The sequence below is a fragment of the Lithobates pipiens genome, unplaced genomic scaffold, assembly GCF_037356315.1.
Source record: "Lithobates pipiens isolate NorthernLeopardFrog02 unplaced genomic scaffold, aLitPip1_a1.2 Scaffold_22, whole genome shotgun sequence".
Taxonomy (NCBI): domain Eukaryota; kingdom Metazoa; phylum Chordata; class Amphibia; order Anura; family Ranidae; genus Lithobates; species Lithobates pipiens.
The window spans coordinates 6034813-6054815 of NW_027507784.1; the positions used below are offsets into that span (position 1 = coordinate 6034813).

The 20003-nt window shown below is 38.4% G+C and overlaps 1 protein-coding gene across 1 annotated transcript; it reads right to left on the reverse strand.

Annotated features, from left to right (window-relative positions):
• Window positions 1-18661: 18661 nt before the first annotated feature.
• Window positions 18662-19629, reverse strand: LOC143925271 (taste receptor type 2 member 4-like). The gene has a single exon (XM_077449859.1). The coding sequence runs from the start codon at window positions 19607-19609 to the stop codon at window positions 18662-18664; it is 948 nt and encodes a 315-aa protein (XP_077305985.1). The 5' UTR covers window positions 19610-19629.
• Between the last annotated feature and the right edge of the window lie 374 nt (window positions 19630-20003).

Genomic DNA, 20003 nt, shown 5'->3' on the forward strand with positions numbered 1-20003 from the left:
CTATTGCAGGGAATGTAAACATTCCTTATAATGGAAAAAAAAAAATCATGACAGGACCTCTTAAATATGAGATCTGGGGGGTCAAAAAGAGCTCAGATCTCATATTTACACTTAAATGCAATCAAAAAAAAAAATTCCCCTTTAAGACCATTGAGCGGAAGTGACGTTTGGTGTCGATTCCGTCTTCCAGGGCCGGGACAAGGGGTGGACAGGAGGGACAGCTGCCCCTGGCCCAATGGTTTATTGCAGGGGTAGGGGGCACCCTGACCCTAACCCTAAGGGAAAGGGGGGCGTATTTGCCCTGGGCGCTGGATGACCTTGTCCCAGCACTGCCGTCATCCCATGTTATGGAGCCGAGTGGGGGGGGGGGGCATCTTCCTCTCACTCGACTTCGTGCCTCACAAGGGAAAACATTGAATCGTCTCCGCGGCTACCGACAGCTCTGGTAAGCGGTCGGGAGGAGGATGGGCGACCTCTCCCGCACCGCCAATAAAAGTGATCTCGCAGCGAATCCACGGCAGAGACCATATTTAATCCGAAAGTGGATCGCCAGCCGTTTTTAAAAAATACCGGGGTTATGGCGGCTATTTGCTGCCACAACAATGGTATCCAATTTCAAAGTACTGACATATAACAATGGTGGGCGGTCCGGAAATAGTTAATTAGTATTAAATAGTATTGAGTAGATTTAATTTTACAAAAAGTGTTCTTGTTCGGTGGATATAGTCCAGTATTAGTATGTTGTTTTCTAAACAATTTTAACCAGATTTTAATTGCAAAGATGCAATTTTGAGACCAGGTTCACACTATTGCAAATTGGATGAAGGTTTCCCTGGGTCCAACTTGCATAGCACGAGACTGTGTGCGGCCTTCTATGGAGCTCCCTATGGAGCTCTCTATGGAGGCAGTTCACACATCTCCGCAGCGGCTCCGGAGCAAATTGCACAGGAGTCCTGTGCGTCTTCTGGTCCATTTCAAGGCCGAATTAAGCCAAAAATTCAGACTGGAAACGGACCTGAAATAGAGAACGGGGGTCCTAAACCGGACTCCCTGCTGTGAGCCGCTACATGTGATCGTGTGAACCCAGTGTCAGAAACCATGAAATCAGAAGTACAGTTAAATCACACTTGTTTAATAATAAAAGTAAAAAGAACAAACGTAGTCAAAACATAGCCAGAGTTCAGTAACCGGAACGGATAGTCAGCCAAGCCAGAAGTCAGGGATCAATGTAGTGGAACAGCAAGCAGGATCTGGAGCCAGAAGGGATGTCAGCAAAGCAAGTCTTGAACAGGATCGCAGGAGATAGTCTCTGTGATGCTGACCAAGGCGAAGGCAGAGATCCTTTGGGCTGGCCTGAACGGCTTAAGTAGGCAGGACTGACGAGCAGGATATCATCAACAGCTGAATAACTGTGGAGAGAGATGGAGGATGGCAATTAGCTAACAGCTGAGCGGCCAGCTCAGAGAAGGAAGGGCTGAGCCCAGCCCTGACACCCAGCCTCAGTTTATTATTTTTTCAAGGGTTAAATCAATAAGGGGGCAGAGCTCTGTCCGCAGATGTCATCCCACAGCCACCTCGCTGTTCACAGGATTTGTCCAATATCTGCATAGCCTGTACTGCTTAAGTGCTATGTTTGTGAGTACCTTTCCTTTATTTTTCTCCATCCATTAAAAAAAAAATGAAACAGAGAGCACTAGATTTTGCTATTTTTGTTTCTCTTTGTACTCAATACCCCTGAGAGAGATCCAAGGCTCGGGGTGTCGACAGGGAGAAGTGAGAGACATAGAGGAGCAGCACATTAGATAGATCTTTCTGATTATCCCCAGTGGGCACCTGCTGATTTTGACCGTTTTTTTTTTTTACCTTGTCTTTGTTTTTATCGGTCCATTAAAAAAATTTTAAACAGAGAGCACTAGATTTTGCTATTTTTGTTTCTCTTTATACCCGATACCCCTGCGAGAGATCCAAGGCTCAGGGGAGTCGACAGGGAGAAGTGAGAGACATAGAGGAGCTGCACGCCGGATAGATCTTTTAATTATCCCCGGGGGGCACCTGCTGATTTTGACCCGCTGGTGAAACAAGGGTGAACATATGAGGTAAACACAATGAGTGGGGGATACGTTGGGATCTGTTTAGATACTCAGACAATTACAAGTTCTACACCTAGACAGGCAGTCTTTTGGCAGACTGGGGCCTTGGGTTCGGCGGCCCCGCCGGTGCTACACCTTATCTCCCCATCCTTACTCCCCTTTCTTTTTGCTATCCTTTCTTTTCTCATGAGACACCAAGGGTGTCGCCCCTCTTTCTTTCCCCTAAAAATGAAAATCCTCTGGAATGCGGTACCCTAGATTAGAACCACTCCCATACCTTGAGGAGTGAGTTCCATAGCCTAAGTAAGAAGAAGAAGACTAGTTCCAGTTACTTAAAATAAGTCGTCTTGTAATCTGACCAACAGAGACAAGCTAGCCTTTCCCTCTGGGGGGTTCCCACCCATGGTAATAGCCCATATGCAGAGCGGGTCTAGGGGTATTATGTTCCGGATACCTAGATATTCCCTCCCAGACCGAGGATTGCCTCGATTGCTCTGGTTGTAATCCTAGATAACTATAGTTGAAATCTTATAACCACAACTTTTAGTGTTACCAGTAGGTTTGGACAGATTGTAGATGAATATCCTAAAAGTACACATAGACTTGTATAAGTTCTCTTGAATAACTATTGAAAGTTACAGATGATCGTCATGTCGTTTTCTGTTTACACTTGTATATTCAGCATTCTTTAACCACTTACAGACCGGACCATTTTGCTTGTCAAAGACCAGACCCCTTTTTGCGATTCGGCACTGCGTCGCTTTAACTGACAATTGCGCGGTCGTGCGACGTGGCTCCCAAACAAAATTGACGTCCTTTTTTTCCCACAAATAGAGCTTTCTTTTGGTGGTATTTGATCACCTCTGCGGTTTTGATTTTTTGCGCTATAAACAAAAATAGATTTTGTTTTAATAAATATCCCCCAAAAATATATAAAAAAAACATTTTTTTCCCTCAGTTTAGGCCGATACGTATTCTTCTACATATTTTTGGTAAAAAAAATCGCAATAAGCGATTATTGATTGGTTTGCTCAAAAGTTTACAAAATAGGGATAGTTTTATGGCATTTTAATTAATAATTTTTTATTATTTTTTTTTTACTAGTAATGGCGATGATCAGCAATTTTTATTGTGACTGCGACATTGTGGCGGACACATCGGACATTTTTGACACATTTTTGGGACCATTGTCATTTATACAGCAATCAGTGCAATATAAATGCAGTGATTCCTGTGTAAATGACACTGGCAGTGAAGGGGTTAACCAGTGGGTGGCAGTGTAGGGGTTAAGTGTTCCTAGGGGTGTGTTGCTAACTGTGGGGGGGGGGTTGGGCTTTCATTTAGTGAACACTGATCTCTGCTCCAATCACATGGAGCAGAGATCAGCGTCACTAGTTGCTAGGCAGAATGGATAAATGCTGTTTACACGGCATTTCCTCCATTCAGCCGTCAGGTGAGACGATCGCGGGTATGTCCACGGCAATCGAGTCCGCAGGACCCGCGACCGGACTCACGGGGGTCCCGACCGGCACGAGAGCGAGCCGCCGGCAGCGCGCTCGCGATGGCAGGGCGGCATTGAAGATTGGACGTACCTGTACGCCAATATGCCTGCCCGTGCCATTCTGCCGACGTACATCGGCGTGCGCTGGTCGGAAACCGGTTAAATAAAATAAAAAATATGAGGTAAGGGGCCAGAGCACACTGGTGGTGACGAGCACTTGCATATTTACCGTATATACTCGAGTATAAGCCGAGATTTTCAGCCTCTTTTTTGAGGCTGAAAGTGCCCCCCTCGGCTTATACTCGAGTCATCGCTGTCTGCCCGCTCGATCAGCGTGTCGAGCAGACAGACAGCGGTCATTCTATCATTCAAAAGCCGTGCCTCCGGCTCCGCCTTCGCCTGTGATAGGCGGAACACTGAATTTCCCAGCAGCCTGTGTTCCGCCTATCACGAACATCGTATCATCCTCGTACTACGGACGAGGATGATACGATGTCCGTGATAGGCGGAACACAGGCTGCTGGGAAATTCAGTGTTCCGCCTATCACAGGCGAAGGCGGAGGCTTTTGAATTTTACAATGGCCGCCGACGAAGAGGGCACGGGACGGAGGCAAGGCAAGGCACGGCACGGGACGGGACGGGACGGAGGCAAGGCAAGGCACGACACGGGACGGAGGCAAGGCACGGCGGCAAGGCACGGCACGGGACGGAGGCAAGGAGGCAAGGCACGGGACGGAGGCTCGGGACAAAGGCTCGGGACACAGGTAGGCTGGACACACACACACACACACACACACACACACACACACACACACACACACACATGGATGGAGACACACACACACACACACATGGATGGAGACACACACACACAGGGATGGATGGATGGAGACACACACACACAGGGATGGATGGATGGATGGATGGAGACACACACACACAGGGATGGATGGATGGATGGACACACACACACACAGGGATGGATGGACGGACACACAGGGATGGACGGACACACAGGGATGGACGGACACACAGGGATGGACGGACACACACACAGGGATGGACAGGCATGTCTCACCCTCGGCTTATACACGAGTCAATAAGTTTGCCAGTTTTTTTGGGGGTAAATTGGGGGCCTCGGCTTATATTCGGGTCGGCCTATACTCGAGTATATACGGTACTAGCCGTGCAATTTGTTTCGTTCTGAAATTCATCTTTTAACACATTTTCAACAAATTTGTTAATTTGGAAACATCCAAATTTACCCAAAAAAAACCTGTTTAACTTTTTTTTTTTTACGAAATATTCGTAAATTCTAATATTCAAAAAACTCGTAAATTCTAAAATCCGAAAAACCCCAAAATTCTAAAATCTGATTTTATAACTATTAAATTATAGGTATTGGAATTTCCTGTTAAATTTGGCTGTTAGTGAATATGAATTTATCTGAAATAACGAAAGCGGTATCTAAACCAATGGGACGTAACAAATTAATAATAATTAATAATAATAATAATAAAAAAATGTTTTATTGTTATTGTTTATTATTAATTTGTTCGGTTCCATTTGTTTAGGTGCAGCATTCATTGTTTCGGATAATTCGTCACTTCAGATAAATATGTATTCGTTACGTTCACTAACAGCTATTTGAAATTTGAAAGGAAATTCCAATACCTATCATTTAATAGTTAGTTATTATTAATTAGTCATTATTTAGATTTTTCGGATTTTTGTTTCTTGTTTTTGGATTTTCGGATTTTGGAATATTCAAATTTTTCACATTTTACGAATTTTCTAATTTTTTTATTTCAATCATAACAAGTGACCCAAAAAACGAAAAAAAAAAAATTATTAATAAAAAATTAATGAAACGAAAATGAACCCATTTTTTGTCAGTGTACATGCCTAATATTAACATGATCTCTTGGCACATCGTAGTGGAGCTACACCTTTGGTTGTTTGGAATATTCTTTTGATGTTTGGGACTATTTTTTCTTTCTTTTTTTATGGACTATTGTATGATCACTGCACCACGAGAATTATTAGTCACTGTGCTTATGATATAGATGTATCATTTTTTTCGGTTCAATATTTTTTTCGCATACATATGATTATTATCACTATCCTATCATTAGAATTTTTTAGATATTACTAATAACTGTTTTTTAAATGAATAGAAAATGTCTGTGCATCTCACCATCAGCAGTGCTTGAGGTCCTTCTGATAAGTAAAAACAACAACTCATGGATAAAGGTTTTAAAAGTTTACTCGATCGATAGAAGTTACAAAGTAAAACAAAAATGTTGAAACCAGAGGAATTAATATTCATGGAGGTCTTCTGATATTACCAAGGACTTGATGTCTTCAGCAAAATGGAAGATTTTAAAGGGTAACTCCTTTTTCGTGAGAAACAAATTGCAAAGAAAAAATAATATAGTGTATACAACTGTTACTCAAGTAATATTGTCATTGATAATTATGTATGTATTGTGTGAAAAGAGCTTGATTCTGTAAAATGTGTATACATTTCTTATGAATTCTCTACTGCATTTTAGATTGATGCATATACTCCTGAAGAAGCCGTGTAACAAATTCAGGCGAAACATGTCGATTGGAAGCATCTATTGTTTCATGAAATATGACATATGTGTTTGTTGAAACCCCTTTAATTTTACCAAATGCATTTTAACCTCTTCAGCCCCCGAAGGATTTTACCCCCCCTTCCTGACCAGACCACTTTTTGCGATTCGGCACTGCGTCGCTTTAACTGACAACTGCACGGTCACGCGACGTTGCACCTAAACAAAATTGACGTTCTTTTTTTCCCACAAATAGAACTTTTTTTTAGTGGTATTTTTTGTGCTATAAACATAAATATATATATATATATATGTGTGTGTATATATATATATATATATATATATATATATATATATCTATATTTGGATATGCATTGTAGCAAAAAAGAAAATATTTTTTTTTCAAAATTGTTGCTCTTTATTTATAGTGCAAAAAAATAAATAAAAACCGCATAGGTGATCAAATACCACCAAAAGAAAGCTCCATTTGTGGGAAAAAAAGAACGTCAATTTTGTTTGGGTGCAATGTCGCATGACCGCGCAATTGTCAGGTAAACCCGCAGAGTGCCGTATCGCAAAAAATGGCCTGGTCATTAAGGGGCTAAAGTTTCAGTTCTGCATAGTTGCCTTTTAATGCAATCACTTGAGAATTTGCATAAACGACACATAAAACAAATAATAGAGACATTAATTCTTGTTATTTGGAAACACCTTCTCAGCTTGACGACAGTCCAGGCTCTTACTGTAAAATATGGAGATGAACGGTTTCTACCCCCGGCACAACAAGGCCTTCCAAGGACAGGAACAAGAAATCGTTCTAACAACGTCTTTCTGAAAAAGTTTTCTAGCCAAACTGTTATTATATAAAGAACCTAACATTATCAGATGGACACCAATTATTGACATTTTATAATTGGCAAAGAGTATATATATATATTTTTTTTAATTATCACTTTCATTTTAAGTGTCCATCATTCAGTTTATTGTCTGTTTTTGTTGCTTCCGGTGGGTTAAAATTTCTTGAAGATGACCGCACAAGAAAATTCCCTTCCAAGTAGCCTGAGCGAGAACAAGGAGGACAGCCTGCACTGGGGTTAAGGCATTTAGAACAAGAAGGAATACCCAAAATCCAGACTCCATCTGATGACCATAAAATAGAAAATGATCACCGTACCGTAAAAATATTCCATAGACAAACAAGGACTCAGCCATCCGGCACACGACTTTCTCATAGGACCTCCAGGCCCCGTCGTCAGATGTTTGAACATTCTTCATTCTATTTCTGTGCTTCTTCAAGGTCAGAACAGTGGACAACGTTGTGGTGAAGGAGCAGGAAGAAAGGGAGGATAGTATCAATAATTGAAGAGATGATAAATGTTGTGCCTGATTTAGAAAACATAGAGACCAAAGATGGAGAATCATTGGTGGTATTACCAGAAAGTATTCCAGAGAAAACCAAAAACAAGCTGCTTAGAACACTGTTGACCTGAGACACCAACAAATCACCAGATAGCATCCATGGGATAAAGGAGGTAATACACTTTTTGACCCAGGAAACAAAAGATCTGACGCAAAATTGTAAATTTTAATGAAATAGAAGAAGGCCGGACTGGCTGTAAGCCACGCACATAAACCGATAGCAAAAAGGAAGAGAAATAGAAGTAAATATAAGTGGTATTATCCATGGAGAAGATTCCAAAGCTGCAGAAATAATCAAGCAAACCAAAAGACATCACCATGCTAAAGCTCACGTTGGAGATGGCCAAACAAAGCAAAATTTTGTAGTTGCCGCTCAATCTCTTTGTTTCAATAAAGTCACGGGACGCTACGAAGACAATAAACACATTCAATAGCACGCAGGTGCTCAACTCCAGGACTAAGATGATAAAAAAAAAGGCAAGTGGTTTCTTGTGTGATCTCCGGGATTCATAATGACAAACTTAGATATTTTCCTTTTTTGATTTTTCAAATTTAGAGCCCAGATTGGATTTTTAATTATTCCCTTAAATTATGTTGAAGCCTTGTGGCCGTTCTTTTGTCAGATTTTTGTCTTTGCGGAGTCACAGAGAACTGTGATTCTGGATATTGTCAGACCACCAGCTACATATCTGTAAAACATCCACATAGTTGTATTCGGAGAAAAGATGGGAGGTATATTTGAGAAGCTTCACTTCCCGATCCAACGGCTGAAAATAAATGCTCCCGTGTGATTGACGATTAGTTGAATTCATGCAAATCGATAAAGCTCTAAAGTTATTTCTTCTCAAACATGCAAAATAGAATACAAACATTATGCAAAAAAGATTTAACGGCTTAAGATTTTGTACCTCCCGATCTCGGGATACCTCCCCATCCAACAGCTCCAAGTTGAGGGTCATTTATTTGAATTATGCAAATCCTTAAAGATCTAAAGTTACTTCCTCTAGTGCATGCAAAATAAAAAACAAACATTGTGCAAAAATAATTTAACCTCTTAAAATCTCAAAACATTCAAATCTCTGGACACTTCTCCATCATCCAACAGCTCCCATATGATGCAAAATGATTTAACCATCCAAGATTTTGTAATTCCTGATCTCGGGAAACCTCCCCATCCAACAGCTCCAGGTTGATGGTCATTTATTTGAATTCTTGGAAAGCCTTAACCCTTTAACATTCTGCTCCACCGTTTTTAAGTCACGCTAACTCATTGAAAAATGTGGACTTTAAAGGGTTAAATATCTTAAGTTACTTCCTCTAGAGCATGCAAGATAAAAAAAAACTAACATTGTGCAAAAATAATTTAACCACTTCAACTCTCAAAACGTTCAAATTTTGGGACACCTCCCCATCCAACAGCTCCCATATGATGCAAAAATGATTTAACCATTTAAGATTGTGTACCTCCTGATCTCAGGACACCTCCCCATCCAACAGCTCCAGGTTGATGGTCATTTATTTGAATTCATGCAAAGCCTTAACCCTTTAATGTTCTACTTCAACGTTTGAGCACATTTTGAGTCGTGCTAACTCATTGAAAAATTTGGACTTTAAAGGGTTAAAGCTCTAAGTTATAGTAATTAAGAAATGGTGTTGCGCTCCAGCTAAATAAATCTAATTAAACTAAAATAAACTAACATGTACTCAAGTACCAACCAAACAAAAATAAAATAAAGTAAAATGTGGAACTGTATATTTAAATAAGCTCAGACAATGTGCATAAATTCCAAAGTGCAATACCACAGGTCAGATTGTGCACTTAAAGGGGTTCTGCACTCAAAATACAACATTTGTCCATTCTGTTGCCTATAGTTAATATATCTCATAATGCCACCTGTTTTTTTTTTTTGATTCACCTACCTTTTGTAATCTTCAGTACTTTATTTTAAACCCCTGCGGCGATGGGCGGTCTCTTGCGGGGATCAGCGTAATTTCCTGTTGAAGCCCGCACTGTCTCCTGGGATCTCGTTCGTGTAATCCCAGGAGACATTGCGGCTAATGCACCCGACATCTCGCGAGATTTCGGGTGCTACAGCCGACATCTCGCGAGATTTCGGGTGCTACAGCCGACATCTCGCGTGATTTCGGTAATTACAGCCGAGATCTCGCGAGATCTCGGCTGTAATTACCAAAATCACGCGAGATGTTGGCTGTAGCACCCGAAATCTCGCGAGATGTCGGGTGCATTAGCCGCAATGTCTCCTGGGATTACACGAACGAGATCACAGGAGACAGTGCGGGCTTCAACAGGAAATTACGCTGATCCCCGCAAGAGACCGCCCATCGCCGCAAGAGACCGCCCATCGCCGCAGGGGTTTAAAATAAAGTACTGAAGATTACAAAAGGTAGGTGAATCAAAAAAAAAAAACAGGTGGCATTATGAGATATATTAACTATAGGCAACAGAATGGGCAAATGTTGTATTTTGAGTGCAGAACCCCTTTAACATAAAAAACTTGACATAAAAAACTTGGTAAAAAAAACTTGGTATAAAAGATCTTCTATTGATGATAGTGAGATAGTGTTGAGTGCACACATATATAAATGATATGGTACGGAGAACAAACAAAAAAAAAAACAATGTGTCGTTATACAAGTGTAATACAAATCAAAAATTGCACAAAATGCTAATAGTCCATGTGCAGTGTACCATGTGTATGAACAAAATACTAATAGTCCATAAACAGTGAAATGTGTTTTTGAACAAAAGCTCCAAAAAAAAAATATATATAAGGTGAACTACAGTTATACAGAGAGCATGTCCATTTGGTGGTAAAATATGTCCATTTAGTGATAAACAAAGCAGTATCCTGCGTGCTCCAAAAACAAGAAGTGAATTCCACCAGTGCTCCTATGCGTATTGTATCCTCACACTAGGTGCAGTAATTACCTTACCTTACTGCTGTAAGGTAAACAGCATTTCCAAAGTAACGCTTGTTGTCCAGTAATGCAGGTACAATAGGTGATGTAATCCTAGACTCTCATTCACCGTGGACACGTTGTAGCATGCAGGAAAAACAAGGGGAACACTCCAATGGTGAAGTACGTATTCACAATTTATTGGGTATAAAACAAAGATGTAGGTACTCACATTTAAAACAATAATAAAAAGCACAGCTAAACGAACGCGTGTCACGCTCGTGCTTCCGGACGTCACTTCCGGTGTCCTTACTGGCCAATTGTGTTCCTACGCGTATCGTCAAATGACTTCATCAGGGAATAACAACTGGGGTAAGGACGAACGTATAAATAGTGTCAGTAATTGGCAGCCATTTTCATGAAGTCCATTATAGCCACATCTACGGCCATTTTCTCGTGGACTGATATACGTCGAATGATGGCCTGCAGACATAACAGTGGCAAGGAGTGTACAAACTTCACTTACAATTATTTTTTGGGGGATTTTTAATGTAGATGGTCATTAGCTGTTTAGGCCACTGGGAAATGCCCGGGAACCATCATTCTTATTGGCGCAGCTCCGAAAGTAAATCAGAGCAACACGTCTCGTTAGTGCACCTGCGCAGTAACGTTCGTTTCTAAAAATGGTATCTACAACAAAAAAATGATAGATGCAGGCAGTACTAAACGAATATAAAAATTGGAAGTAAATAGATAAAGAGCATCAAAAAAACATAGTAAAATACAAAGTCATCTATAAAAAAAATATTATGTATAAGAGATATTAATAGAGTAAAAAAAGAAACAATAATGTCTAGGAGGGAGACAGTGATCTAGAGAACGCTTAGGCCTATTTTCTGGGCCACTATTAATATATAGGCTAAGCGATGTGAGAAGTATATTAAAACTCAATAATTATGGCTAAAATTATGTACATAGAAGATCAAAAATATATCGGTCAGAAATGTTGGAATTCCAGCATAACGGCCATAGTGGATGGTCCTAACGAGAGTCATAATCAATCTCCAACAGTAACGCTGAAAACAGAGACTGATTAGGAAAAGGGGAATAGAATATATATAAAAATAGAATAGAATAAGATGGAATATATAGAAAAAAAAAAATATATATATATATAAATCACTCTCAATTTTAGAGAGGACACCGGAAAGGAGATCCAAAATTCACATAATTCACATAGCAGAGACTGGTTAAAGAAAGGGGAATAGAATATATATAAAAAACGAATAGAATAAGATGGAATATATAAAAATATATAAAAATCACTCTCAATTTTAAGAAAGGACACCGGAAAGGAAATCCAAAATTCACATAATTCACATAGCAGAGACTGGTTAAAGAAAGGGGAATAGAATATATATAAAAAACGAATAGAATAAGATGGAATATATAAAAATATATAAAAATCACTCTCAATTTTAGAGAGGGCCCCGGAAGGGAAATCCAAAATTCACATAGTTCAAATAACAGAGACTGGTTACAAAGGGGAATAGAATATATATAAAAAAACGAATAGAATAAGATGGAATATGTAAAAATATATAAAAATCACTCTCAATTTTAAGAAAGGACACCGGAAAGGAAATCCAAAATTCACATAATTCACATAGCAGAGACTGGTTAAAGAAAGGGGAATAGAATATATATAAAAAACGAATAGAATAAGATGGAATATATAAAAATATATAAAAATCACTCTCAATTTTAGAGAGGGCCCCGGAAGGGAAATCCAAAATTCACATAGTTCAAATAACAGAGACTGGTTACAAAGGGGAATAGAATATATATAAAAAAACGAATAGAATAAGATGGAATATGTAAAAATATATAAAAATCACTCTCAATTTTAAGAAAGGACACCGGAAAGGAAATCCAAAATTCACATAATAGCAATTTTAAAAACATATAAATAATGTAATCAAAAATCACTAATAAAACAATTAAGGTCAAAATCAATATTGAGTCCCTGAGGCGCAAAAGTATCTAAAGTGAAAATCCATCTAGACTCTGCTTGACTTAGTGTTCTGACCTTATGGCTACCTCTCCAGTGTCTTTTGTAGGGTTCGATGCCCCAAAACATGAGCTGGGTGGGGTCCTTATTATGGTGTGTGCAAAAGTGCCTTGAAACGCTATGCTTGTCAAAGCCATTGATAATGTTTTTGACATGCTCTTTTATCCGTACCCTTAAAGGTCTTTTGGTGCGGCCTACGTATTGCAAGCCACAGCTGCATTGCAACATATACACAGCTCCCTCGGTGTTACAGCATATGAAATCTTTTATTTCGTACGTATTCCCAGTGCTTGTAGACGTAAAGTTAAATTTCTTTTCAGCTGGGCGTTTTGTTTTTAAACATGCAAAGCACCGTTTACATGGGAAGAACCCTTTTCCAGTGAAAAAAGTCAGGCCTGTGGGTGGGGGGGTCGGGGACATTCTTGACTATCTTGTCCCTTAGAGTCAGTGCCTTTTTGTACACGAATTTCGGGTATTCAGGCAACAATTCCTGTAGGTGTACATCTAAGCGTAGAATGTGCCAATGTTTTCTGATAATCTTTTCGAATTTCTTGTATTGGGCATTGTAATTTAATATGAGCGGTATCCCATCCATCCCTCGTGCTGGAGTAATTTTATCTCTAATTAGAGTGGCCCGATCCATATTTTCAACTTCTGTGATTTTCTTTCTAATATCTTCATTATCGTATCCCTTATTTATGAACCTCTGACCTATCTTTTCAGCCTGCAGGCGATAGTCTTTAGTGTTTGTACAATTTCTGCGCAGTCGTATCAGTTGACCCTTTGGGATGTTACACAGCCAATTAGTGTGATGGCAGCTACCTCTTGGCAAGTAACTGTTCCTATCGACATTTTTGAAATGGGTCTTTGTATATAATTTGTTATTATTTTGTGTAACTTCTAGATCTAGGAAAGATATTGATCCGGCACTCACTTCCCAGGATAATTTAATGTTTCTGTTATTAATATTTAGTCCTTCCAGGAATCTAACTAGGCTGGTTGCTTCGCCTCTCCAAAGTATAAGGATATCATCGATATACCTTTTATATATGGCCAGCAGTACCTTACAGCAGTAAGGTAAGGTAATTACTGCACCTAGTGTGAGGATACAATACGCATAGGAGCACTGGTGGGATTCACTTCTTGTTTTTGGAGCACGCAGGATACTGCTTTGTTTATCACTAAATGGACATATTTTACCACCAAATAGACATGCTCTCTGTATAATTGTAGTTCACCTTATATATATTTTTTTTTTGGAGCTTTTGTTCAAAAACACATTTCACTGTTTATGGACTATTAGTATTTTGTTCATACACATGGTACACTGCACATGGACTATTAGCATTTTGTGCAATTTTTGATTTGTATTACACTTGTATAACGACACATTGTTTTTTTTTTTTTTTTTTTTTTTTTTTTGTTTGTTCTCCGTACCATATCATTTATATATGTGTGCACTCAACACTATCTCACTATCATCAATAGAAGATCTTTTATACCAAGTTTTTTTTACCAAGTTTTTTATGTCAAGTTTTTTATGTTAAGTGCACAATCTGACCTGTGGTATTGCACTTTGGAATTTATGCACATTGTCTGAGCTTATTTAAATATACAGTTCCACATTTTACTTTATTTTATTTTTGTTTGGTTGGTACTTGAGTACATGTTAGTTTATTTTAGTTTAATTAGATTTATTTAGCTGGAGCGCAACACCATTTCTTAATTACTATCACTTAATTTGGGGAGGGTTTACACCCCTGCTGGTGTTTTGCTGCAACCACACTAGTTCTAGGACACATTGATAGGCGCGAGAATACTTTCACTTCCAAAGCTCTAAGTTACTTCCTCTAATGCATGTAAAATAAAAAAAACTAAAATTGTGCAAAAATAATTTAACCTCTTCAAATCTCAAAACTTTCAAATCTCGGGACACTTCTCCGTCCAACAGCTCCCATATGAGGCAAAAATGATTTAACCATTTAACATTTTGTACCTCGTGAGCTCAGGTCACCTCCCCATCCAACAGCTCCAAGTTGAGGGTCATTTATTTGAATTTATGCAAAGCCTTAACCCTTTAACATTCTGCTCCACTGTTTGGTAGAGCACATTTTGAGTCATGCTAACTCATTGAAAAATGTGGACTTTAAAGGGTTAAAGCTCTTAAGTTACTTCCTCTAGTGCATGAAAAATAAAAAAACTAACATTGGGCAAAAATAATTTAACCACTTCAAATCTCAAAACGTTCAAATCTCGGGACACTTCTCCGTCCAACAGCTCCCATATGATGCAAAAAATGATTTAACCATTTAAGATTTTGTATCTCGTGAGCTCAGGACACCTCCCCATCCAACAGCTTCAAGTTGAGGGTCATTTACTTGAATTAATGCAAAGCCTTAAAGATCTAAAGTTACTTCCTCTAATGCATGAAAAAAAAAAAAAATTGTGCAAAAATAATTTAACCTCTTCAAATCTCAAAACGTTCAAATCTCGGGACACTACTCCGTCCAACAGCTCCCATATGATGCAAAAATGATTTAACCATTTAAGATTTTGTACCTCGTGAGCTTAGGACACCTCCCCATCCAACAGCTCCAACTTGAGGGTCCTTTATTTAAATTCATGCAAAGCCTTAACCCTTTAATGTTCTGCTTCAACGTTTGAGAACATTTTAAGTCATGCTAACTCATTGAAAAATGTGGACTTTAAAGGGTTAAAGCTCTTAAGTTACTTCCTCTAGTGCATGAAAAGTAAAAAAACTAACATTGTGCAAAAATAATTTAACCTCTTCAAATCTCAAAACGTTCAAATCTGGGGACACTTCTCCATCCAACAGCTCCCATATGATGCAAAAATGATTTAACCATTTAAGATTTTGTACCTCGTGAGCTCAGGTCACCTCCCCATCCAACAGCTCCAAGTTGAGGGTCATTTACTTGAATTAATGCAAAGCCTTAAAGATCTAAAGTTACTTCCTCTAGTACATGCAAAATAAAAAAACAAACATTGTGCAAAAATAATTTAACCTCTTTAAATCTCAAAACATTCAAATCTCGGGACACTTCTCCGTCCAACAGCTCCCATATGATGCAAAAAATGATTTAACCATTTGAAATTTTGTGCTTCCTGATCTCAGGACACCTCCCCATTCAACAGCTCCAGGTTGAGGGTCATTTATTTGAATTCATACAAAGCCTTAACCCTTTAACATTCTGCTCCACGGTTTGGTAGAGCAAATTTTGAGTCGTGCTAACTCATTGAAAAATGTGGACTTTAAAGGGTTAAAGCTCTAAGTTACCTCCTCTAATGCATGAAAAATAAAAAAACTAACATTGTGCAAAAGTAATTTAACCATTTTAAATCTCAAAACGTTCAAATCTCGGGAAACTTCTCCATCCAACAGCTCCCATATAAGGCAAAAATGATTTAACCATTTAAGATTTTGTATCTCGTGAGCTCAGGTCACCTCCCCATCCAACAGCTCCAAGTTGAGGGTCATTTACTTGAATTAATGCAAAGCCTTAAAGATCTAAAGTTACTTCCCCTAATGCATGAAAAAAAAAAAAAAAAAAATTGTGCAAAAATAATTTAACCTCTTCAAATCTCAAAACGTTCAAATCTCGGGACACTTCTCCATCCAACAGCTCCCATATGATGCAAAAATGATTTAACCATTTAAGATTTTGTACCTCGTGAGCTCAGGACACCTCCCCATCCAACAGCTCCAAGTTGAGGGTCATTTACTTGAATTAATGCAAAGCCTTAAAGATCTAAAGTTACTTCCTCTAGTGCATGCAAAATAAAAAACAAACATTGTGCAAAAATAATTTAACCTCTTCAAATCTCAAATCATTCAAATCTCGGGACACTTCTCCATCCAACAGCTCCCATATGATGCAAAAAATGATTTAACCATTTGAAATTTTGTGCTTCCTGATCTCAGGATACCTCCCCATTCAACAGCTCCAAGTTGATGGTCATTTATTTGAATTCATGCAAAGCCTTAACCCTTTAACATTCTGCTCCATGGTTTGGTAGAGCACATTTTGAGTCGTGCTAACTCATTGAAAAATGTGGACTTTAAAGGGTTAAAGCTCTAAGTTACTTCCTCTAATGCATGTAAAATAAAAAAAAACTAACATTGTGCAAAAATTATTTAACCACTTAAAATCTCAAAACTTTCAAATCTCGGGACACCTCCCCATCCAACAGCTCCCATATAATGCAAAAATGATTTAACCATTGAAGATTTTGTCATTCTTGATCTCAGGACACCTCCCCATCCAACAGCTCCAGGTTGATGGTCATTTATTTGAATTCATGCAAAGCCTTAACCCTTTAACGTTCTGCTCCACCATTTGAGCACATTTTGAGTCATGCTAACTCATTGAAAAATGTGGACTTTAAAGGGTTAAAGCTCTTAAGTTACTTCTTCTACTGCATGTAAAATAAAAATAAAAACTAACACTGTGCAAAAATAATGTAACCTCTTCAAACCTCAAGACGTTCAAATCTCGGGACACTTCTCCATCCAACAGCTCCCATATGATGATCATTTATTTGAATTCATGCAAAGCCTTAAATCTCTGAAGTTACTTCTTCTTCGAGAACATGCAAAACAGAATACAAACATTGTGCAAAAATGATTTAACCACTTAAAATCTTGTATTTCCCGGGTTTGAGGACACTTCACGATCCAACGGGTAAAAATAATGTCCATTTAAAACCATTTCAAATCTTGTACCTGTGGTCCCTTTATGGACCTGAACAATTGTTACATTTTCACTATGGACTGGTTTCTTTTTTTTTTTTTTACATTAACATTGTCATTATTATTTAAGATAAAGTAATGCATGTATTGTTTTTGGGGGAGAAAACAAAATTGGCAACATTTTTATTTTCTATCGAATTTATAAATAAATGTTTTTTTTTTCTGTTTTGACCAGTTTGTTAAAAAAAGTAGTTTGATTGTAAATAACTTTACATTTTATTCTATAATTTTCCCCTTTCAAATTACGCAAAAATAATGTACAATAGCATAATGCATAGCAATTTTGCAAATTAAAAGGGTTTTTTTTTATTTTTTTTTTACTTTTGTATATTTAATTTTGCTCTGCAAAACTAAAAAACATATATATATATATATATATATATATATATATATATATATATATATATATATATATATATATATATATATATATATATATATATATATATATATATATATATAATTTTTTATATAAATATATATATATAAATATATATATATAAATATATATATATATATATATATATATATATATATATATATATATATATATATATATATATATATATATATATATATATATATATAAGAAAATGAATGAAAAATGCACTATATTACCAAAAGTATTGGCAAACCTGCCTTTACACGCACATGAACTTTAATGGCATCCCAGTCTTAGTCCGTAGGGACTGTTGCAGCTATAACAGCTTCAACTCTTCTGTGAAGGCCGTCCACGAGGTTTAGGAGGGTGTCTATGGGAATGTCAGACACTGATGTTGGATGAGAAGGCCTGGCTCACAGTCTCCGTTCTAATTCATCCCAAAGGTGTTCTATCGGGTTGAGATCAGGACTCTGTGCAGGCCAGTCAAGTTCTTCCACCCAAAACTTGCTCATTCATGTCTTTATGGACCTTGCTTTGTGCACACCGATGGTTGGTCGCAGGCTGGTTGGTAAGTTGAGCTTGGAAATTCTTTGGCTTTATTTGACATGCGTTTGCCCTTCCAGTGCCCCTTGCTGTGAAGACAAGTTATAGGTGGGGGCAGTGACCCTTTTTTTGTAAGGTGTTGAGACAACAGAATATGTCTACTCTCCTTATCTCAAAAACATAAGCAAGATGTGTTCTGTCAAATTCAGAGATAGTTGGGAACAATGTCTACCGGTAAGAGTGCAGAAGAGGCAAAGAGCATAGAAAGTTATCAACGTACAAGATTCCTGTTGGATAGGCAGGTATGCTTTGTACTCATTAAAGATAAATACAACTAAATCCTATCAATATGTCTAAAAACCCAAAAGGGAGCAAACAAAAGAAGCTCATTGTATTGGTTTACATACACTTTCTCGAAGGTGGAGACACAAGAACGTATCCTTCAAAGCGGCCTTCAGCCTGGGATTAGCAAGAACAAGGAGGACAACCTGCACCACGGGGAATAATGAAAAAATAAGATACGATAACCAGAATCCAGACTCCATCTTCGTGATGACGGTAAAATAGATAATGAGCATCAGGAGGTAGTATATTCCGTAGAACAATAAGGAATGCATCATGCGCCACACAACTTTGTCAAAGGACCTGAGGTGTTCATTGTTGGGTGTTTGCACACCCTTCTTCATCCTATAGCTGTGCTTCATCAAGTACACAACCAAGTAGAAAGTAGTGCTAAACAGGACCATGAAAGAGCCAATAGAAAGGGTTATTGTGCTGTAGATAAATTGTGTTCTCGATTGTGAAAACACAGAGGCAATAGACACAAAACGTCCCGTGTTGTTACGAGGGGGTGCCGGAGAAAAAATGATGAACAAGCTGCTTAGGACGCTGTTGAACAGAGAAACCAATAAAATGCCCAACAACAACCGTGGGACAACGGAGGTAATATTCTTCTTCACCCAGGAAAGTAATCCCGACCCAAAAGTGGAAATTTTTACGAAGTAGAAGAAGCCCAGACTGGCTGAAAGCCACGCACATGAACTAATAGCAAAAAGAAACAGATAGAGATAAATATAAGCGGTATGGATCCTCGAGAAGATCCCAAGGCTGCAGAAATAGTCGAGCAAACTGACAAACACCAGGAAACCATAGAACATGTTGGAGATGCCCAAACAAAGCAAGATTTGGTCGCCGCTCCTCAGTGTTTTCGTTTTGATGAAATCCCGATAAACCACGTATATCACAAACAGATTCATGAACGTGCCAATGCCGAGCTCCAGAATTATAATAATGATATAAGGTAGGTGGTTCTGAGAGTGACCTTCAGGATTCATTATTACAATGTTGGGTTTGATTTCCTTTTTGCCTTTTTAGAATTCAGATCTTCAAATTCGCTCGAAGGGAATAAGCTCCAGATTTGATGTTTTAAAAAAAAAAAAAATTTCATGCGTTTTGCCCTGAAGCCAAGTAGTCGTCCTTTGTCAGAGCTCCGTCCGGGTGAGCCGCAGAGAGTTGTGAACCTGAATGTTGTCAGATATACGTGAGAGGAGAAGAGAGGAAGGGAACACCGGAGAGACCTCACATCCCAACCCATCGTGTGCTGCGATACTCCTTTATGTAAATGTATGCAAAGTGCCAGGATCTAAAATGACTTCTACTAGAACCATTCATTATATAAAACAAACATTATGGAAACGAATGATTGCATTTCCTACAAGGACTGGAAGA